At 39.0% G+C, this 24,456-nt stretch overlaps 1 protein-coding gene across 1 annotated transcript in view; it reads right to left on the bottom strand.

Moving 5' to 3' along the window:
• Positions 1-24,456, bottom strand: part of MTHFD1L (methylenetetrahydrofolate dehydrogenase (NADP+ dependent) 1 like) — a 246,725-nt gene that overhangs the window by 162,025 nt on the left and 60,244 nt on the right. The window contains exons 12-16 of the mRNA XM_074948613.1: positions 20,854-20,990; positions 20,040-20,086; positions 17,614-17,721; positions 16,739-16,813; positions 13,867-13,969 (exon numbers count right to left, since the gene is read on the bottom strand). Coding sequence (XP_074804714.1) covers positions 13,867-13,969; positions 16,739-16,813; positions 17,614-17,721; positions 20,040-20,086; positions 20,854-20,990 — 470 coding nt within the window. The remainder of the gene's footprint in view (positions 1-13,866; positions 13,970-16,738; positions 16,814-17,613; positions 17,722-20,039; positions 20,087-20,853; positions 20,991-24,456) is intronic.

Here is a 24,456-nt window from a genome sequence, read left to right as displayed (position 1 = left end):
TCCATTTCATGGATCCCCTCCCCCATCTTTATTTACATTTATGCTGAAGCAAACTTAGTTCTTCCAACTACAGAAAAGGGTGCATTTTTGGCAGCATTTAACTTAAAGCGTGCATTTTTGAGCACCAAAAAGAAGGGCCCACTAATCTGAAAGAGCTCCTGCTGTGAAGAGACCAGCAAGTTAGTGTGAAGGTAGGTGTTCACTGTGGTGGAGTAATGCCTTTGGTATTTAGCCAGGTATGAATGCAGAGTTCCACTAAAAGTGCCTCTGAATTTACTGTTACCATTTGGGTATCCCTGGGAATTAAACTGGGACCTCTACTCAGCATCCTCTTTTTGAGGCATACCACTTTTCTTTTAAATTTATAATATCCTCTGTGCTAGTCTACACTGATTCCAACTTAGCTGCTTCTTTTTAAGCACAAGGAATACAACAGATAGGCAGAAACCAAACTGAATAAAAATCAACCCTATCAGAATCCTTACATTCTGAGAACAAAATAATTACATTACATACAACTAAGGTAGCAGTATCTGAACTGGCAAATGGCATAAAATACAGCTGGCTCTTGAGTATATCATTATATTTATACTATCCTTTCTGGCTGTCTCGTTAACAAGAAAGAGACATAAAATTAATCTTTCTTGTTTCTGATTTGAAGTCAAAATGAAGAACCACCCAACTATTTTTCTAATTCCTTACCCACTAAAAAGCCAACCATGCACAAAACAGATATTACAACTATATGAACCTTGTATCCTTTTTACCTGTTAAGAGATTCAGACTCAGCATCAGTTACATATTCTATAACAAACCACACTCATGATGGCTAATTACCATATACACTGCATCAGGTCTCAGACTGAATATTCACAAGAACTTTGATATAAAATCTAATATCACTCAAAATCTCAGTTTTATTTTTAGCCTTTGCTAGAAATTCCCAGAAGTCCATCAGTAAACTTACGTTAAAGATTTGTTGGGGAAAATATTCTTTGCGTACGATTTGTTATTTATACTCAACTACTGCCTGTGAGCCCTGCTCATAAGCAAAGCCACCACTGTGCTAGGTGCTGTACAAACAGAACAAAAAGGCAGTGCTTTCCTCAAAGAGCTCACGTACTACATATAAGACAAGAGGCAGAGACAGACAGATGGGGGAGCACATGGAAACAATGAGGTAATACTGGTCAGCAAGACAAGCAATGGTCTCAGCTTACCAACAGCCTAATCACGGTCATGTTTTTTATAGGCCTTCTGGCAAAAAAGTTTTAAGGAGAGTTCTGCAGATGCTTATGGGGAGCTTCTCCCAAGCGTGAAGGGCAACGTGGGAGAAAGTATGAAAGTGCTTGCTTGAAAATTCAACAAGTGGGGGAAGGAAGCTGACATCATGGACTGATTGGAGGTGAAAGATGACCTTTTGGGATTGGCTTGATCATTTTCTAGGAATCAATCCCGCCACAGCATGCATGCTCTGTCCATGTCCAACGTTCCTCTTTACCTCATGCTTTATGCTCCTGATTTCTCTTGTCCATTATCTTTTTTGTTGTAGTAAATGGTTCCCTGGGTTTTTTCCCCTCTCATCTTAGCTAGCTCATTGTCTTTTACCTTACTGACCCATTTACTATCTTAGTAAATAAAACATTCCATTTTCAGTCTGCTGATCTAGTTACCACCCTAATCTTGTCTTCCAAGAAATGAAGCCTTTCCCATTTTAAATTCCTTATGTCAAGCCAGGTAGGGTGGGGATAGGTCATAAAGGGTCTTGAAAGTGAAATAGCTTATGTCTGATACAGAAAAGAGGGAGCCAGCGAAAGGGATGCAAAGAGAGGATTGCAATGGTCAAAGCAATGGTAACTCATTTTCGTGAGCTTAAAGCAAAGCCTTTGCTCTTAGTATCCTGAGAATCAGCACATGGCCAAAATGCTAGAATGCAATGACTTCTCAAGGTCCCTTCCACCCCCACACTTCCATGATTCCACAATGCCTTATTAATATTAAAAGCAATTTTCACATAGATTAAGACAATTCTAATGAAACTAAAGCGATTAGTGGATAAAGCTTGCATTTTAAAAGATTCTGGATAAAGAGAAAGTCTAGCACAGGGGTCTCAAAGTCCTGGCCGGCGGGCCATCTGCAGCCCAACAACCTCCCCATTGCAGCTCACAGAGGAGAGACGCATGCAGCCACGCTGCCACCAATGTCTGCTGCAGGCGCTGAGCCCACAGCTCCCATTGGCTGGGGGAGAGGGACAGAGATACCATCACTAGTTGCCGGGCAGAGTCAGCCATACGGCAGCATCATTAGTTGCTGGGCAGCGTCAGCCATGGAGGCATCACTTTTTTCCTCAATGAATATAAACAAGTCAAAATACCAAACACAACTATCTGATGCCCACCTTGCTGCAAGCCCGAAAGTTTCAACTGCTCAGTCTCTGAGGCAAAACATCAACAAACTGACAGAACTGAAGCGTTGCCAGGTGTCTGGCAAACACTGAAAACTCTCTGGCAGGGGAAGAATTGTATAAAGTTGTATGACAGTTTTATTATTTCTAAGAAATCCAAAATAAAAAATACAATATAAACATTTTCTTTTCTGAACACCATCTTCAGTGACATTATTGGCCTGCTGTGAGGATCTGAGGACTGGCAGTGGCCCTCTGGTAAACTGAGTTTGAGACCCCTGGTCTAGCATTTTCTTTGGAAAAAATGGTAAACCACATAAACCAAACCAAGGTTTCTGGTTTGATTATAGTAGCACTACATTTAAGGGTTCATCTGCATTTCTACTGGAGATCCATGTCTACACAGGTGAATGGGCCCACCCACTCACAGCTCACTGCATGAATGGAGCCTTAGTGTTCAAATACAGCACATTTGGTCTCAACCAGGGCCATCTTTCACTAAATCTGTAAACAAAGGTTAATCCTGCTGGTTTGGTGCTAAATAAAAGTAAAAACCCAAACGGGAACCCAGTAGCTCACTGGTGACCCTAAAGAGCCAAAAGCCGCTGAAGAGCACAAGCATTACCAACATGATTCAGAGTGATAGCGAGGGAGATCTCTCTGTGGGGTGAACAGCACCTTTTAAGTATTTTTTTAAATGGATGAGGACAAGGAGAGGAGAGGATATAGAGACAGAATGATTACTACCAGCACCAGAGAACAAGAGGGAGGAAAGCAAGGATTGGCTGGTGGCAGTGGGAACTTCCTCTAAAAAGAAAGACTGCATATTTAAAAAAAAAAATGTAATGTATAGCTACTGTCATGACTAAAAGAATTAGGATAGTTGGTTGCCAAACCACCCTCAACTCCTTGCACGTATTTATTATAGGATGAATCCTGCAAGGTGTCAAAAGCCCCCAACTCCCACTGATCACCTTTTAGCATTAAGTCCAACAAAAATAACCAGTTTATAAATCCTGATAGCTCACTACAATAAATGAACAAATTTACTTTTCTATCTCTCCATAGTAAATCCATCTTTGTTTTATAAGTTATATTTGATATAAAACATACACTATACATACTTAGGTGCCATGGTGACTGGCATAGTATAAAAATCTAAAAACAGAACATAGTAAGTGGAGATAATATCCATGTGCTAAATTGTAAGACCACGTGATAAGTTACAGGGTCACATGCTAAACTTATGTCTTTTGACCAGTTCATCTGCTCTCTGCCCACTAATCCAGCTCCTCCAGGTTTATTTCAATATTTCAATTCCATGAGTTGCCATTTCAAACAGTTGCCATTTCTAAAAAATCAATCTGCCAAACACATGTTTCTTCCTTCTTACCCTAAATTTATACTTGCCAGGATGACCAGGTTTAATCCTGAGTCAGTGACGGATTTAAGATCTATTATCTCCTGATCCTCCAAGAGTAAAACTGGGAGCTTTATACCACTGTACTACTGGAAAAAAGGAGATTTCCCACTTTCCAATGATGTGCAACACGTGCTTAGTCTAGCACAGCAATGCAATTGACTTTAAAATTTAAACATAAATGTTGTTTTTAGGTCATTTTTAGATAGTTCCTGGTCTCCCTCTTCAGCTCCATCCACAAGAATCTTTGATAACCTAGGCACTTGGCTTACAGGTAGAAGGATTCCAGAAATAATCCCAATAAAACATTTCAAATCTCAAACACTGCCAAAACAGTTTTGCTGTAACACATGTGGCATATGCATTCTATGCAGAGTGGTATAAAGGCTTCACTGGCATTTGTTTTGGACAAACTGAATAACTGACTTCTGAGTAATGCAACTCTGCCAAACAATGCTGATGAAAATGTTATGCCACATCACAGTGCCATATTCTCTCTCTCACACACACACACACACACACACACACACTTACTTGCAGGCATAATAATAAACATAGCATATTGCATAGCCCAATATTATATTAATGAAACCTGTATCTTATAAAGTATGCACACAAGGAGACAGAGTAAAAGAGTGGTAAGGAAACTTAATTGCTCAATTTCCTGTCTTTTATAGGTGGTAGTCAGAACCCCATGTCCCATTAATAGGCATTTTTCGTTGAATAATATTTGTTTGAAAAGCTTTAAAATTAATGACAGGTTTCAGAGTTGCAGCTGTGTTAGTCTGTATTCGCAAAAAGAAAAGGAGTACTCTAAGGTGCCACAAGTACTCCTTTTTTTTTTTTAAATTAATGCATACCTGTCATATTCTCTACAACTGATGCAAGGATACATAGTACTTTAACCCACCAATTAAATATGAAGATTGTCATTTGGCACAAAGCCTTCCACAGCCTTTTCTTATACTGCCAAGATCCAGAACCTGTGCTCATTGCTGTATTTCTGAATCCTGACTGAACGTAGAGAGCTGCCAGACTAGAAGGACGACTACTTATACCTGTTTGTTGGTTAACATGCTTGGTTTAAACAGTACCATAACTTTTCCCTCACTTTCATTATGATCAGAGGAAACTACTGTCAAAAGTACAATCGTTCAAACACTCTTAAAATCATCATCTCTTATTGCTTCTTTAGTCAGACAAAAGCAATGGAATAGTTCATAGTCTAAACTTCCACGGCAGGCACATGGAATATGAAATAGAGTGTAACAAATAATCTAAACAGCTGTAAGGAACAATAAGGAACAAGGACAGGAGGAAAATTTAGAAAAATTTAAGGGGCTCTCACTTTTACATGAATTTCTATGAAATATTTCATCTGGGTGACAAGGTATGGTATGGCAACTTACACAGAAAAATCTGTTCTTTAAAAATACACACTAACTTTTAATGAAAATGGAGACTGAAAAGAGAACATTTCCACAGCTTTAAAAGAGCAACACATGATTCTGTTGGTAATTTAAACTTAGTTAATTGTTCAGCATGCTACTTCAAAATTTCTGTTATGTACTCATATTAGTGGTTTGCAAATGGGTTGTTCATATAAATCAGTAGACTCAACTCTTTAGGCTAGTTAATTTAGGTCTTAATTCACACAGAAACATAGAAATGTAAGGCTGGAAAGGACTTTGCTTAGAAAGACCATGCTTAGGCAGGACCATGTATATCTAGACCATCCAGGAGCTTTGGCCCCTGACCTGATCTTAGGAGGTCCATACCTGAGAATAAACAGTAATCTATATTTTATAATAAATTAAGCTTCTTAAGGAAGTGTTGTTAAATAATTAATGCTGTAACACAAGTAGAAGAAAACAAAATGTAAAGGTATTTGAAGTAGGCTTTGTAATAAGTTAAGGATTAATAGGCCTGGATAGTTAGCAAGATTTAGCAATAGTTTTTTGTGATAAATACCGAAACCGCAAAGCAGCAGAAGTGAGCTTAAAATAATAGATTTCTAGGGATTTTTCGATACATATAACCAGGAAGTGAAAGCACATTTATGAATTGAAATCAGGGGCAGGTACATTGATGCATACAACTTGAATAAGCAGTCAAAACCCTAATTATGGTCCCTGGAATGACCAACACAGGCAAAAGGGTGAGACCCAAATCAAAGATGGTCCTGGATGTGTGGGCGGATGGAAGGAAGAAAAAGTATAAGACGATGGTCAGACCAATCCTTAATTGGGACATCAGAGATGAAAGAATGGCAGAAGCCTTAGTACCATCAAGCCTTCCTATGGTGCTCTCCACTTAGTTTCCATAAAATGTTGTACCAATAAATTAAAAACCAGCAGGATCTTATTAAAGGGAAAAAGGCAAAATACCACATTTATTGTGAATACAGAAAGAATCATAGTAAGCAGTTAGTTACAGCTGTAACATTCCATTCAATCTCATCTTTATTCACTCATTCATTCATACAAACACACACACACACACACACACAGGTTCTGCAAGGTTGTTATCATAGTAAGCAGTTAGTTATAGCTATAACATTCCATTCAATCTCATATTTATTCACACATTCACACACACACACACACACACACAGGTTCTGCAAGGTTGTCATCATAGTTACCAGCCTTAGAGTTGCTCATGCCAAGCCACTGGCCAGGTGGCCTGGACATGAGGAGGGAGCAGGGCCTTGTCAGATACTCATCTGATGCTCCTGGAAGTTGGTTTGCAGAATCAGACCCCAAAGTTCTCACTTTTTAGAGTCTCTTTTTATAGGAATTTCTTCCTAGGCCAGTCTGTGGGAATTGCTTCATCATGCTGTTGCTGAATCAATCAGCAGATGGCACATTCCTGACGGCTCCGTGCTGCTAGATGTTATCTTGTTCTTTGGTTCTCCCATTCTTGAGGCTGTTGGGTGGATTCCAGTCTGCCCTCCGGGGGTCCTCTGGTTATTTCCACTTGACGCCTTCTTCAGCCGATGGACACTGGATTCTTAGGCTGGCACCTCCCTGATCATTCAGTTATTATCCACACCAAGCATCCGTCCACATACATCCTCTATCTCTATTTTAATCACAATTGTTAATACAACAAAAGGGCGGGGAGTCTCTGGGTGCTGTTTCTGTTGTTAGAGTATTGCTTTGAGTCTCTGTGAATTGCTTTGAGAACAGATTCTGTCTTAGAATGTACTAACACAATTAGCAGCTTGCAAGTTTCACACATAGAGGGAGAGAAACAGTACCAAAACCCAAGAGACCTCTTAATTAGTAATACCCTGGAATTTAAACTATGGGGAATCAAACTCATTTGTGATTTTAATACAGAACTTCTTTAATATGATCCAACATAATCCCCCTTTTGACACTAAGATTTATAATCGTCAGTGTCACTTTCTATGTAGCCTATTCAAGAGAAGGTACTGTGAGGCAATTTGAGTTTGTGATTCCAATTCATGCCACATACACGATCCTAGTGATGTATCTTTACTACAAGGTTCTGGGGCAACAGGCAAGGTGAGGCACACCCACTTTTGAGGAGTCCATTCGGTACAACCTCTAGTGTCCAATAGCTTCCCTCCCTCCCCAGCCCACTGGCTCGAGGTCCAGGGTAGCCAGAAGGATCCCACGTGTAATATGGGGAGTGGGCTAACCTTCAATACCTTTGCCTCCAGGGACTGTTGGTGTGCAATTTTGACAACAATTTCTCCCATTAACAAGTCTGGTTTTACAATACTGGAAACATATTGCATCCATTCATATTGATAAGTGTCAAACAATGATCTCTTTCTTTGTTTTAACAAATGCATCAAACCCTTAATATTTCCCAATATGACCCAGAACATTTCGTGTTCCAAAGTAGCTAGTGCAAGTATCTGCATTTCAGTGCATCCCATAGCTATGGCTGTGTGGTTTCCTATTTCTAATATTTTTTTTTTCTTATGCATAAGCCATGTGGTAGTATTAAGCCATTGCCAAAGATTCCATCGGGCTTTTAGGTTACCCAGACCAATTTGGACCAAGTCTACATTGGCATGTACTTGTTTTTGTGTCAGGCTGTCCTGTAGCTGGGTCAGAGAGCTTAATTTATTTTTAAGTACCTGCAGGTCTTTAGTATTTTTTTTTTTTTTAAACACACAACAGTGCTAGCAACAAGACAAAACATAGAACACAAAACACAATTTCTATTGTGACAGTAGATTCATGGTATTGGGTTGCTTTTCAGCTGGCATCAGCTTTTCCTGATTTTCTGAAAGACAAAAAGAACATGTTTCTACCCCTTTTTGGGGTGGCAGATTATTGCTTAAAATATTTCTTTTACAAATACCCTTGCTGATTGCAGGCAAAACAGAGGAATTGCCCCCGTATTTTCCTGTTTTTGTTCTATAGGCAGGCCAGGTTTCAATGGCTTTTATCTTTTAAGGGTTATGGGGAAATTATCCCACTGTTTAGTCATTAAATCCCTGAGTTTTCCTTCTTATACAGAAGACCAAGTTTATAATGTTTTTCCTGCTGTGTTAAGCTTCAAGTTTTATTTACAGGTAATAACTGAGAAGCATCATTACCATACGACCTTAAAGGGTTTTTCCAAAAATCATACACACTATATGTTGTTACAGGGATACTTATTATCATTAAATTTATTAAAATTATCTTGTTATCCCATGTCTTTTATTTAGACAATTTGTTTGCTGACCAGGTGTGTCCTTTATCTGCAGCTCCTTTGTGCTGCTAGTTCTTTCCTTCCTTTATCATTTAGGTAATTTGCATTTTCACAGACACTTCCTGCTTTTGGATTTAAAGCCATCAGCAGCTCAGAGACTCTATCTTAAAAGGGACACAATCAACTTTCACCAGAGTTTTGATTACTTTTAACTTCTGCTTCCAAAACACACAGCAATCTGAAAAAGAAAACCCAACCTATTGTGGCTCCCTTTGGAGCCCTAATAGCATTTTAATTAAGTAGCATGGTACGTTTGCATTTCTTTTGCCCCTTCTACAATATACCCTGCGCATGTTCTGGGGCAAATGCACATTCCTTCCATAGTTTAACTTCTATAACATTATCCATATCAATTTTTACATAAGGTGTAACTATTTCTTTTTTTTTGCTTACAGAGTTTTCATGTACCTTTATCAAAGTGACAGTCTGATTACTCAGAGCCATTTTAAGACTCAGTGTTTCTAACATTGCTTCTTTTTGTTTTGTGCACCTCACCCCTGCTGTTGCTTCAGAGGGCCACTGTCTTTTTTAAATTTCGTATTTATTTATTTTTTTTTTACTACAGCTCTCATCTGCTATTTTGTTACAAAATCAAACAAACAAACAAAAACCAACCAACCAAACAAAAATAATCCAATTTTTTTTCTATTCTCCAGATTTTGACTGCCCTGCTGCAGCCACAACTTAAAAACATTTTAAATTTTGTAAAGCATTGAGTTACCTTTTAAGGGTTAAATGCCAAATCCCAAAGCCAAACAGCACTAATTACCTGTGTCTAGCAAAAAGGTCTGTCAGTTTTGCAACTTTGAATTAAAGAGTCAAATGGATTTTTAGTGGCATTATTTAAAACAAAAACAAAACCAACTGGTCCTTAGAACTTTACATATTTACACACACACAGATAGATACATACACATTTTCTTTTCTTTAACATCCCTTCCACGTTGCTCTGTTTTTTTACATCTTACATTCCCTTTATACATTTGAGGCAGTTAAGTTCCAATAGAACCCCCTTATGTTCTTTTAGCAAATTTGACTAAATTGTCCAGTCAAATGATTTTAATCAGTTTCTTTTGCCTGGCTAATTTACAGACATTCCTTTGGAAAAGGGCCCATTTTTCCCTCAGAATGGCTGCAAAGAAACCAAGAATGCTCTTTCTCTAACACTTTTTTTTTCCTTTTTAACATTTTCACAAAGTTTAGCTGCTTAATTCCCTCCAGCCTCTGCAGAGTTAACTTTTTTTTTTTACTCTTTCTCTTTGTAATTATGCCTGGGGGTGCCATACATAGGACCTTCTCCCCCTTTACCTGCCTCCCTCCAGCCTCTGCAGAGTTAACTTTTTCACTCTTTTTGTATTCCTGGAGTGCCTCTTTCACTATTTTCAGCTGGCTTTGGGTATTTGTAGCCAGCACCTTCCAATTGTCTGCTCCCTTTTCCGTTTGTGCCTTTTCCTCTTTACATGAAGACAAGCGGAGGGAAGAATCCTTACATGCCTCCCACAACAACCAAATTGCTGCTGCATCTCTTTTGGCAGCACTAGAAGGTTTGTATATGAGGATATACTGAGCCAATCTATCCTCTAGGTCCGAAATAGTGCAGAGATCAGCTAGGGCTTGTTTAGTCCAAGGACTGTGCCCAAATTTTTGAAGGTTTTGTTTAAAAGGTGTAATTTCTTTAACAAAAGGTGAGGTTGGAGTTCCTTCTGACTCCATTCCTCCCTCTGGTACTGGCTTACCCTGTTTTCTTTTAAACATCTTAACATGGATATTTCAATCTCTTTGTCACTGCTGGTATTACTTAGCAAGTGACACAGCCTAGATTCTGAAATCATAGCTTAATCTATGCGTTTTTCCCCTGCTACCTTCCCGGAGGCCAGCAGGTCCCCTGCTACCTTCCCGGAGGCCAGCAGGTCTGGTTAACCTATTTCTCCCTGCTACCTTCTCGGAGGCCAGCCGGTCCGGTTAACCTGTTCTCCCCTGCTACCTTCTCGGAGGCCAGCAGGTTCCCTGCTACCTTCTCGGAGGCCAGCAGGTCTAGTTTAATCTGTTCTTCCCTGCTACCTTCTCGGAGGCCAGCAGGTCCCCTGCTACCTTCTCGGAGGCCAGCAGGTCCCCTGCTACCTTCTCGGAGGCCAGCAGGTCTGGTTTAATCTGTTTTTCCTGCTACCTTCTCGGAGGCCAGCAGGTCCCCTGCTACCTTCTCGGAGGCCAGCAGGTCTGGTTTAATCTGTTTTTCCTGCTACCTTCTCGGAGGCCAGCAGGTCCCCTGCTACCTTCTCGGAGGCCAGCAGGTCTGGTTAACCTAATAGAAATGCCTAGCTCACTAGAGCTGGCGGTGTGCACACCAATATTTACAATAACTGAGGTTTTTTACCAATATTCCCCCTTTCGCAATTCTCCACCAAAATGTTGTACCAATAAATTAAAAACCAGCAGGATCTTATTAAAGGGAAAAAGGCAAAATACCACATTTATTGTGAATACAGAAAGAATCATAGTAAGCAGTTAGTTACAGCTGTAACATTCCATTCAATCTCATCTTTATTCACTCATTCATTCATACAAACACACACACACACACACACACAGGTTCTGCAAGGTTGTTATCATAGTAAGCAGTTAGTTATAGCTATAACATTCCATTCAATCTCATATTTATTCACACATTCACACACACACACACACACACACAGGTTCTGCAAGGTTGTCATCATAGTTACCAGCCTTAGAGTTGCTCATGCCAAGCCACTGGCCAGGTGGCCTGGACATGAGGAGGGAGCAGGGCCTTGTCAGATGCTCATCTGATGCTCCTGGAAGTTGGTTTGCAGAATCAGACCCCAAAGTTCTCACTTTTTAGAGTCTCTTTTTATAGGAATTTCTTCCTAGGCCAGTCTGTGGGAATTGCTTCATCATGCTGTTGCTGAATCAATCAGCAGATGGCACATTCCTGACGGCTCCGTGCTGCTAGATGTTATCTTGTTCTTTGGTTCTCCCATTCTTGAGGCTGTTGGGTGGATTCCAGTCTGCCCTCCGGGGGTCCTCTGGTTATTTCCACTTGACGCCTTCTTCAGCCGATGGACACTGGATTCTTAGGCTGGCACCTCCCTGATCATTCAGTTATTATCCACACCAAGCATCCGTCCACATACATCCTCTATCTCTATTTTAATCACAATTGTTAATACAACAAAAGGGCGGGGAGTCTCTGGGTGCTGTTTCTGTTGTTAGAGTATTGCTTTGAGTCTCTGTGAATTGCTTTGAGAACAGATTCTGTCTTAGAATGTACTAACACAATTAGCAGCTTGCAAGTTTCACACATAGAGGGAGAGAAACAGTACCAAAACCCAAGAGACCTCTTAATTAGTAATACCCTGGAATTTAAACTATGGGGAATCAAACTCATTTGTGATTTTAATACAGAACTTCTTTAATATGATCCAACAGCCTTAGTACCATCAAGCCTTCCTATGGTGCTCTCCACTTAGTTTCCATAAGGTTGTGAGTATGCACAATGTAGGGGATCATTTTGTTGTATTTATTTTGATTTTATTTTTCTATAATTTTAATTATACTTGTCTATATAAAATAAAACTCAAAAAGTCTGTGTGCCCACCAATTTTATTTTTAATACAACTTCTTACATAGCCACCTCAGTAAAGAACCTGTTACTAGTGACAAGTGCATTTTGCCCCCCAAGTTAATCAAAAGTTTACAGGTGTTTGTCTAGTCTTTTCTTTAAAACCTCCAATGATGGGGATTTCACAACCTCCCTTGGTAACCTATGCCAGGACTTATCTATCCTTACAGTTAGAGACTTTTTCCTAATATGTAAGCCAAATGTCTCTTGCGGACGATGAAGCTGATTACTTCTTGTCCTACCGTCAATGGATATGATGAATAACTGATTACTGTTCTTCTTTATAACAGCCCTGAACATATTTGAAAACCATCATCAGGTCTCCCACAGTCTTCCTTTTTCAAGACTAAACATACCCAGTTTTTTTTTTTTACATTTTTCCACATAGGTCAGGTTTTTATCATTTTTATTATTCTCCTCTTGACTCTCTCCACATCTTTCTTACAATATGGCAGCCAGAACTGGATACAATACTCCAGCTGATGCCTAACGAGTGCCGAGTAGAGTGAGAAAATTACCTCTGTCTCACATTTGACACAGTAAGACACCCCAGAATTATATTTTCCTTTTTTGCAACTGCATCATATTGTTGACTCAGATTCAATTTGTGATCCACTATAACGCCTCCACATACTTTTCAGCATTATTACTGCCTAGTCAGTTATTCTTCATTTTCCGTTCAGTTTCAGTTATTCCTGTGCATTTGATTTGTCCTTTCTAAATGTGGTACTTTGCACTTGCCTTTATTGAATTTTATCTAGTTGATTTCATACTAGGTCTCCAATTTATCAAGGTCATTTTGAATTCCAATCCTGTCCTCCAAAGTGCTAACAACCTCCCGCTTTCTTTCCCCTGCAGCTTGGTGCCACCCACAATTTGATAAGCATACTCTCCACCCCATTTCCCAAATCGTTAACGAATAAAACAGCACTGGACCCAGAACGGACCCATGCAGATACCCACCCTCCCAGTTCGACAGTGAACCACTGATATCTACTCTGAGTACAGTCTTTCAACCAGTTGTGCACACATTTTATAGTAATTTCATCTAGACTACATATCCCTTTCTTGTTTATTAGAATGTCATATGAGACAGTGGCCAAAACCTTACTAAAATCAAGATATAGCACATCTACTTCTTCCCCTCATCCACTAGGCCAGCAACCCTGTCAAAGAATGAAATTAGGCTGGTTTAGCATGATTTGCTCTTGACCAATCTATGTCGGTTATTATTTATCACCCTATTATCCTTTAGGTACTTACAAATTGATTGTTTAATAACTTATTCCAGTATCTTTCCAGGTATCAAAGTCAGGCTGCTTGGTCTGTAATTCCCTGGGTCCTCTTTGTAAAAAGATATGTATTATGTTTGCCATTCTCCAGTCCTCTGGGACTTCACCCATCCTCCATGACTTCTTGGATATAATTGCAAATGTTTCCAACATTGTTTCAGTTAGTTCCTTAAGTACCCCTGTATAAATTTTGTCAGGCCCCGTTAATTTGAATACATCTATCTAAATAGTCTAATATATTTAAATATGTTAAGCCACAAGTAGCTTTTTTCAGAGAAGACAGAAGAAAAACAGGCATTAAACACCTCAAACTTAAAGGTAGGCTTGTGATTAAGTACTGTGCTGAAGTGAGGCCTTATTGACCGTTAATACTTACCTCTTTGCCATGTTATTGTAGATGGGTCAATATCAAGGCGTACAAATTTACTAATCTCATCTGCTGTTAAAGTGCCTGGATCTGTCTTGTTTATCCCCAACCTCTAGACAAAAATGAGAAGAAAAGCAATAAAGCAGACTTCCTGCTTAGAAAGCTATACAAACACGGGTACCCACCCTGTTTTTCCCCCCCTCTTATATTTTTACAAACTTTTACATTTTTTTTAAAAAGCAGCAGGCTGAAACACTTCAATAAATCACAACGCTCAGGCTCAAATGATAAACTATACAGAAAAGCTCCTATAACAATGGAGAAAAACGTGGAGAGGAAAAAGGAGAAATACTCAAAGGCAGTTACCCAAAAGGTCTCTATATAAACACACCACCACCCCTTTAAGATAAACCAAAGAGAAGAGGCAACAAAGGAGACAGTATGAAAAAGATAATTAACAAATAATTTATGCCTGATAACTCTTTGTCTTGCCAGAGGACACGTCCTTGCAAATATCCATGTGTGGCTTTACATGACTACTCTGTGCAGTGAGTTATAAACTTCTGTCTGCCTAATTGATGTGGTATTTCAACAGCTCCTACACAACATAAAAACCACCCCAAACCCTGTCATTTAGAAAGAGCAGCACAATATATTATTTGCTCCTAATTCAGCAATGTCAAACAAAATTTTAAAAATGAATCTACACAGAGATGAACCAAGAGAAAATTGTACAATAAAATCCCAATTTTATACAAAATGACTGTGTCCCCCTGGCCCTAGAAAGCATTCTTCGGTAAATTACCAAGCACACTCAGTTTTTAATGTTAACATTTATAAATTTTAGATGTAATGTTTGTTTCAGTCACACAAATACACTCACATATTTGAACGTCAGTTTCACGAAACATTTAAAATTAACATGAAGTACTAAACCAAACAAAAACGCCTTTGCTCATATGTCCCCAGTTTTACCAGCCCCTATTTCATAAAGGTTGTGGATGTCCCTTTGAGACTGTCATTAAAAATAGAGCCCCACTGTATTTCTTTTTAAATAGCACTCTCTCCCAGCATTTGTGTAGCATTCTTCCAAACAGTAGGTATAGAACTATTGTGAAAAAGGGGGACTATTGTGAAAAAAGTGTTCACAAACATTTGAATAAAACCACAAATTTGTTCTGACGATATTCACCACTCCTTTATTCACTTTCTGCAAACATATTACCCAATAATATTTGCAGAGAGCAAAAGTGTCATGAATACTCACATGGATGTTTTTGCACTATCAGTAACTTATTCAAACCCTCTGCCTTCTTATAAAATCTTTGTTCATTGAATCAGGAAGCAGAAACACATATTTACATATTACTAAAGTGACCAATCACAAATACTGAATACTCAGATCAATACTGTTCAGCGGCATGCAGGAGGAACTGGAAGGGAGGGGGAGGAGTTAATCAGTGGGGCTGTAGGCAGGCAGGAAGCACTGGGGGAAGCTTGGCTGCCAGTGGGTGTTAAGCACCTGCTATGTGATCATGTAGTTAAAGATCGTATCATAATGCATATGCAGAAGAGGGCCTAATAAAGGTTGCACAGGTACCCTCACTTCTGGCATTTCCTAACTTGTGAGTGCTTGACTTTGTGGCCTTGATAATATTCTTTTAACATAGTTTTTAGTAACTTTAAAAACAATTTACACCAAAAATAATTGAGTTGCAATAGAGATTCTGCTGCACATATTCAGAAGCTTTTAAGTTAATAAGCAGAAATCATTTGCAGCTCTAGTAGCACAGAGAAACCCACCCCACACTGCAGAGCTATTTGATATTTCATGAATAACTGCAATGTCAGCACCTCTTTTTTTCCTCCAGACACCCTAACGTAAACGAAGACAAACCGAAAATATTCTCCAATAGAGTCTCTCAGACAAACTTCTGTGAGAGCCACTTTGCAACAGAGGTAAACAGACACCACACATATCCTGTTTTACTTTCAACAAGACAATTGAGTAGCACAAAAACTAAAAATACATAATTAAAAGAACCATTTTTAACAATGTGATATTAACCTTAAAAAAAAAAGTGTAACATGGCTCCATAAGCACTTTGCAAACATTCACTGCCACCCAGTAGCTGTCGAATACACTAATTAGGACTATGAACTGCTTCCTCAAAAGACTAGAACAGTGATATGGAACTTTCATATGCCAAAGCTGGACATAGCAAAATAGCACATATCCTGGGTGTCTGTAGCCAAAATTTCCCCTCTTCCAACATTGGTAGATTGTGCTATAAGCCAGTTGTTTATCTGTCTACCAGTTGCCACCTCACACTGTATATATAATAGACAGAGAAGCTCAGGGAACATTTGGGACGAAAGTTTATATGCAAACAAAATATGTGGAGAAATGCATTTTTATCACTCCATGCAGAGAAATGTGAGGACAGCCAGTAGTTCTCAACAAATCTCCAGTAACTTCCTCTTAAAAATGAGAAAATAAAATAAAAATGGAAAAATACTAGAGTAATTCAGCTTTCCCATTTAACTGTGCCGTAACGGAAAGTATCAAAAAAACTAATCTTGACATTTATTCACGGAAGAGTCAGTTTATAAAACATTATGGTCTCACTTTGTGGGAAAAGAGATACTAGTTTATAAAAAAATATTGGAACTTGACTCTGTAACTGCAAAACAGGAAGCTTCTAAAAAGCCTGCTAAATACTTAAGGAAAGCCAAATCCTTGAGGAAAGACTATACCACATTAAGGCACTTTCAGCTACAAATCTCCTTGTAACTTGTTAAAAATAATTTTAAATAGCATATTGTATAAGATATATTATACTTGCGGGAAAAAAAAAGGGAAAATACATTAGCAACTTACTTTCAAGCGGGCAAGCTGAATAGAAGAAAATTCTCTCACACTATTAACTACTGGAACCAGCCTATTATACAAAGCCTAAAAAAAACACACACGAGAGAAAAATGTTACAACTAAACTAGGCAAATACAATAAAAGTCTAACTTGATTCAAATCATGTAGATTATAATCTCATAAATTTTTTTGAAACAATGTAAACTGTTAATGTATACTTACATTTAACCAATTAAAAAGAAATCCTGACTAGTGAGCAAATTTTCAAAAGAACTTAAGTGCCTAAGTTACATTTTCAAAGGTGATTTAGGTCCTTCAGCACCCAAGTCACATTAACTTTCAAAGAGACTTAGGTTCCTAAATGCCAGCATAACTTTTGGAAATGGAACTTAGGTGCTTTTGAAAATTTTAATCAAGGTCTGAAATAATCCATTTTGTAATCAGTATCTGTAAAGAGATTTAAGTGCACTTTTCTGGATTCAGAAGTCTGTCATGTCAATAAAGCAATAACTATCAGCATATTAAGGGAATAAGGCTGTGCTCGCCGATTACAACAGAAGATCCACAAACGAAGAAGGCTCTCTTTCCCATAACATGGGTTTTCAGAGCAACAGGGTAACAATTAAGCTAAGTTCACAATAAGTTCAGTAGGGGCTAGAGAAAAGGTCTATGGTAGCTTATTTCCCAGTAAAAGCCCTCCAGTGCACACCTTAGGATCAATACCTAACAGTGTCATTTATCTACAATTTCTTGTCTCAAAAACATGATGGGGGGCTTCCAAAGAGAATTATAAAATGATATAATCAACAAAAAATATTTATGTAGATGTTTACAGGAAACTTCAAAAGAAAGCCACGGATGGAAATCGTACAGGTAAACCTCACCTTATCAGACTGAGTGCTTTCATGCAAGATCCTCGCATCAATAGCAGCAGCCAGCAAATTATTAGCAGCAGTAATAGCATGGATATCTCCAGTCAAATGAAGGTTGAACTACAGATTGAAGATGAAATACAAGAATTTATTTTACACATTTCACTAATTTAGTACAGATTAATGAAAACAATCACTGCTTGTTCCGTTTTGGGACTACAGATCAGATCAGCCATTTAGCAGTGTTGCTACAATATTATGATTAGACAGACTGAAAATGTAACAAGCCAAATGAATTTACTTGGTCTCAGCTCAGTGTCTGAGAGGCTACAGTCAACAAGACAAAAACAAAACAAAGATATAATTTGTCTTCACCCAAATGACCCGAGAATGGAATCTAATGTGCTGACCACAACTCTGACACATGCACTTTTAAGTTCAAAGTCAAATGTAATGGAGTATCAAAACTTGGAATCAGATCATCATCAGCCTTTGACTAGCTGAAATTTTTAAAGTTTCCTTCCACACTTTGTTTCTCTCAAAATCATCATTCACTCCAATTATATAGGAAAGTTGAAAGCATGTGGTGGGGGAAAGGGAAGGTATGCTGATTTTATTTATTTACCATGGAGAAAGAAAGATGTTCAAAGGAAATTATAAAAATTATGATTTACTGATATGAAATGAGCTAATGGAACCTTTTCTTTGAATTGTCAGTCTTACACTTCAAAGATGTATCCAAAATCATAGAGTAAAATCTCTGGCGTTTTACAGAATGATTAAGTCATCACCCATCTTCACCCTAAAGGATTCAGAATTTTTAGTACAATGATGTGCTGCAAATATTTTAACAAGACGCTCCTATAAAACTGTTCTCTCTTAATTAATGATAAACTCACATAAAATGGGTTGCATACATTCAGTAAGAATGGAAGTGACCAAAGAATCTGTTTCACTGCTTTTGTCATTTGAACAATACCTTGTTCATAACAATGAACAAGGAAGGTGGAAAAATACTTGGTGAACAAGTGCACTTGTTGGATAAAAGGGAGAGAGATGGACTTTGCTGGAAACATAAATTTAATATTTATATTAAAGTAGTGCCCAGAGGTCCCAATCAAAATCTGGCGTGTACTGTGCTAGATGCGGTACAAACCCATATAAAGACAGATCTTTAGTGCAGAGACCTTAACAGTTTAATAGTGACATGGGATGGGTAGCAATAGAGGGACGTGTATGTATGAGACGATCCTCATCCACCCCCTCAATCTAGCCACTCTGCTTATAAAACATTTATATTTTGCTCATTAAAAAATACACTAAGTGTATTAATAATACACCACACTGCCCAAGGTGCATTATTTGAGGAAGAGTAAATACCTTAGTGAGACTGGTTGTATCTTCCCCAGTGAAAATATTTTGAAAGTACTCCACACATGGAGCAATTTGGTCTATTTCAAAGGCTAGCATATGTTCTTCAGAAGTATTTGAGGCCCAGGGATAAAGTCGTCTTTGGCAAAGATTAATTTGCAGTTGCTAGCTAGATGAATTCAACCAGAGGCAGAAAAAAAAATCCTTTCATTTTGTGAGGCGGAGACTTTAATATGAGACACTCACTCACGCACGATTATTTTGGAATCAAATTAATTTCCCTTTTATTTTCCTGATGTTCATCAAAAGCTCCTAACTTTTGGGATGTTTTCTCAAAACAGTTACAGTAAGGTATCATTAGAGACTGGCCATCCTAGTTGAACATAATGTAATTTGGCTACCAATAGTGGAAGGACTTTTGCTCCAAATAAATAAGAAATCTGTATTTAAAATTAAATCATTTCTTGAAACTACTGTGCCTCTCTGTTCCTGCCCTCATCCGCAGAAAAGAAATAGATATTCACACCTTTTGTAACAGAAATAGAAATATATAGACAAGAAACACTTAGCAACAGCAGGTCAGATACGATTGTTTCTCCTTGTACCTTATTCACAGCTAGCAGACTTTCTTCAGTACACCGGAAATCGGGTAGTGTTTGAATAATAGCTGGGACTTCATGCAACATGCTTTAACACCCACAGTCTATTGGCATTTTTTCTAGGCTTCATATTTATTGTTCACGTAATTCAGAGTTTATTTTTGACTGGGTCTATAACCACAGCTCTAGAATTGAAGCAGCTGCCAATTGTTACAATTGGAAAATTCTATTCACACCCTAGTAAAAGACCATGAAAGCCAGCCTTCTCCATAACAGTGATGGAGAGCCTGAACTCTCAGTGATTGGACGAGGAAAGCAATCCTTCCATCCCACTTTACCCTCTGACATGAACATATGCTTTAAGTGCTTTTCTGGATCATGTCCATAGTTGGCTGCCTGCACACATGCCTTACCCTGAGAGCACAGGGGAGCAGCTGGTAATGGTCTTTTTTCCATCTTTTGTCTTACCTCTTCCATTGGAATGACTTGAGCATATCCACCTCCAGCAGCCCCACCTGAGCAATTAAGCACATGGTCATGTCAGATTCATACCAATTCCGAAATAACCCTTAAACACACAAAAAATAAAGTACACAGCTTTGATACTTAAATATAATCAATATTTTAATTTCTATTACAGAAATCACTCAACCACTGGAACAAAAAAAGTGTATTAATAATAAAAGCCATCAGCAGTTAGACAGTGATCTCAGTGATGAATGCTACCGACCTTGTAAAGCAATATCTGGCAATGAATTCGGGTACGTTTAAGATTCTCCCTCAAGGTTAATTAATTTAATTACTAAACCTGAAGACGACACAGGATGCACCAAAGAAGGAATTAAATCCTGACCCTGAATGCCTATTTTCATCACTTTACTTGACGAACATCTCAGACTACCATCTACGTTTTGCAGCATTGTTGCACTTGTTTACACAGTAATTTAAACAAACTTAGAGCCCTATAAGTTAGAGATGATAAAAACTCATTAGAACATTCAATCCATCTCCTTGCTAGTTCAATATTGTCTCCTGCATTATGTTTTCTAGCGTTTTGTATATATCGCTTCTTCCCATTCAAGGCTCTTACAAGAGGCCTGCAAGTATCAGTCATGCTTGTCAGGAAAACCGACACCTTCCAGCCAAACTACACGTCAATAAAACAAGAAGAAGTCTACACGTCAATAAAACAACTAAGAAGTTGAAAACAAACAAACTAAACCCAAATGCAGTATTTCCTTCTGATATGAAAATGGAAGTAAGTTTTGCGAACACTAAGTACCTTTAACTCCAAAAGTAGGTCCCTGGGAAGGTTGTCTCAGACATGCAAAGGAATTCACATTAAGATGTGCAGTTAGAGCTTGAACAAGACCAATCGTGACAGTGCTTTTCCCCTCTCCAAGAGGTGTAGGTGTTATCCTAACAAAACAAAAAGAAAAGATTTATCAGTATCTCTACTGATGTCAACTGAAACAAGGATATCAAAACTTACATCTTTTTATTTGAAGTAAGAGTATTTGTGCAATGACTTTCAACAAGATTGCATTATTGCCACAATACCTGTTATCCCTAGCTAAAGTTGGAATGGTGACGCACATGTGTCTTCCATGTGAGCTATTTACCAGGACAGCAGAAAAATAGGGTATTTTGGCAGAAGTTCTGAAGACTATTGAATTTTCTATACATTTCATTTAGACACAAAAGTCTCACCAGTCTCATGAACAAGTCATGCATCAAACAACTAAGCATGCAGTTGAACCTATTGTGTTGTAAATCATGGAATTTTTTTATTTCCTATTGCTCAATACATAAATAAAATACTATTTAATTTTTCATTAAAACAGCACAGATTTTGTTTGAAAGTCTTGTCTACTTGTTCTTTAACTTCCATGTCCTCTCTCAGCAACAATGTAAGACAGGGAGAATTATTTAAAAACAACAACAAAAAACTGGAACCAACTATAGTCACTATGTTCAGTTAAACATGATGATGTTCTCTCACAGTTTTGCAGATTTAGAGCCCAGAAGGGACCATTATGATCATGTAGTCTGACCTCCTACATAACATAGGTCAAAGATTTCATGCTTAGATTCTTGCATCTAGCCCAAAAACTTGTCCATGCACTACTACAGCATTTATATTTTAGAAAGAAAAGGAGGACTTGTGGCACCTTAGAGACTAACAAATTTATTTGAGCATAAGCTTTCGTGAGCTACAGCTCACTTCATCGGATGCATTCAGTGGAAAATACAGTGGAAAATTATATACACAGAGAACATGAAACAATGGGTGTTATCATATATACTGTAACTGTTGTGGCCCCTTGTGGCATGTAGTAGTTTAGATAGTTTAGTGTCCTTTTCCTTTTGTAGAGAAGCAAAGTGTGTGTTGTAAATGGCTTGTCTAGTTTTTGTAAAGTCTCTATGTAAAAGAATAAATGGACACAAATCAGACGTCAAGAATTATAACATTCAAAAACCAATCGGAGAACACTTCAATCTCTTTGGTCACTCGATTACAGACCTAAAAGTGGCAAGTAATTCAAGTTGACTCCCTCCTACTGTTTAGTAAAACTTGTACTCCTGTCGAGCAGATGGATTCTAATCCTGCGAATCATCCGAGAGCAATGCTTGGAGATGGAGGACCCCCTATCTTGGAGTAATGCACAGGACCCGCATCTTGGGAGTGGAGATGGAAAATGGTAGGAAGCTTGAGCATCGGGTGGAAAAAGGTGAAGCAGGTAAGGATACCAAGCTTGCCATGGCCAGGTCGGTACTACAAGGATAATCCTGGCCTTGTCCTGCCCTATCTTGTTCATCATTCTCAGAATTAGTGGTGGTGAAGGGACTGTATAGAACAGACCCTTTGTTCAAGGAAGGAGAGAGGAGTCTGTGAAGGAGGGATAACCTAGGCCTCCTCTTGAGCAGAAGTAGTGGTATTTCCTGTTACTGGATGTTGCAAATAGGTCCACCTGTGGAAGACCCACCTCTGTAATATACCATGAAGGATTTGCGAGTCCAACTCCCATTCATAGTCCCGGGAGAAGCAACTGCTGAGCATATCAGCTGTGACGTTGTAGACTCCAGGAAGGTAAAAGGCTGAGATCTCAATCTGATGGGCTATACAACAGTTCCATAACTTTATAGCTTCGGTGCACAGAGAGGGGAGATCATGTTCCTCCCTGTTTGTTGACATAGATCACGCGAGCTACTTTATATATCATGATTCTGATTGAGTTGCACATAATGAGGATTTGGAGCTGAAGGCAGGCATTCCTGACTGCCTTGAGTTCCAACAAGTTGATGTGGAGACTTGTTTCCTGAGGAGACCATCTGCCCTGAGTTGTGTGTGCATTGAGGCATGCTCCCCACCCTAACAGTGATGCGTCTATTGTCACAGTTATTGTTGGAGTTGGGCAGATGAAAGGGAAGCCCATGCAGACATTCCATTGATCTTTCCACCAATCCAGGGACATCTTTACCAGGAGAGGAACCATAACCTGTTGTCCATACTGTCTCTGGTTGACGAAGAGGTCATCCTGAACCAGACCTGAAAGCAGCGGAGGCATAATCTTGCATGCTCAGTCATGAAGGTGCACATTACCCTATGACCCAGAAGATGCAAACAGTTTCTTACTGTAGTATGGGGGCTTCTGTGAATTGTCCCAACCAGACTAGATAAAGTTATGAGTCTGTCTGTGTGAAGGAAGGAGCTGGCTGCTAGCAAATCCAAATATGCCCCTATGAATTGTATTCTCTGTACAGGGGGCTAACTTGGACTTTATGCTTAGCTGGAGACCCAACTCCTGGAAAACTAAGAGTGCTGTCTGATTAGTACTGCTTCATAAGATCGGCCCTTCAGTAGTCAGTCATCAATATACTGGAAGACTAAAATTGCTTCCTGCCAAAGGTAAACACCTGCTACCACTAAAACCTTCTAGAACACCCCTGGGGCCACTGAAAATGATCCTGACCCATGGTGAAGTGCAGGTATCTCCTGTGTGTGGGATGTATTGCTATATGGTGTCCTGTAGGTTTAAGACAGAAAGCCAGTCTTCTGTCTCCAAAGACGGCATTATGGCCACCACAGTCACCATACAAAACTTTTTAGACTTTATTCAATCGTCTTAGATCTTTTTGGCAAGAGAAAATACTTTGAGTAAAACCCTTTCCCCCTGTCAGGGGATGGGACAGGTTCTAGTGCTCTTAAACAAAGGAAGGAGTGTAGTTCTTGATTCTATATAGTCTCATGAGATGGATCCCTGAAGAGGGAAGGAATGGGGAGGTTGGGAGAGACAGGAAGTGGATGGTGTAGCCCAATGTTATAACCTCCATGACCCACTTGTTGTAATATGCTGCCAGGCCTATTGGAAATGGGAAAGACGGTCTCCAAAAGTGGGGTGGTAGGCAAAGGTTTGCAGCTCACAAGAGGTGGGAGAGGAGTTGAGCCCTCAACCTATCTGTCAAAACTGCTGTTTCGATTATGACTGAGCACTAGCTGAAGGAGGGTAGGAAGCTCTTTTCCTCTGGAATCTCTGTCTTTTTCTAGAGGGTTCAGTGGTTCTGTGAAAACCAAAGAACTGAGCCAGGTACAATCTCTGTGCAGTTTGAAACCTGCTAAATCTTCTTGTTTGTAGGGAGACAGGAAAACAAAAATTCTGAGTCCCTGGGGGTAATGTAATATTTCTTACCTGCCCATTTACAAATTGGTGGTATGGTGGCAGGAGTTTGCCACAGTATTTACTGGATCCAAGAGCACATCATTAATGGGTAGCAGAACCTAGACAGGTATTGCCAAGTGCAAAATATCCTGGAGCTTGTGATGTGAATCTCCTCCTCAAGAGGTATCTAGAGGATCCACCACCTTCTTTGCAAGGTCCTGGAA

The sequence above is a fragment of the Natator depressus genome, chromosome 3, assembly GCF_965152275.1.
Source record: "Natator depressus isolate rNatDep1 chromosome 3, rNatDep2.hap1, whole genome shotgun sequence".
Classification (NCBI taxonomy): domain Eukaryota; kingdom Metazoa; phylum Chordata; order Testudines; family Cheloniidae; genus Natator; species Natator depressus.
This window is presented reverse-complemented; position numbering and strand designations above follow the sequence as displayed.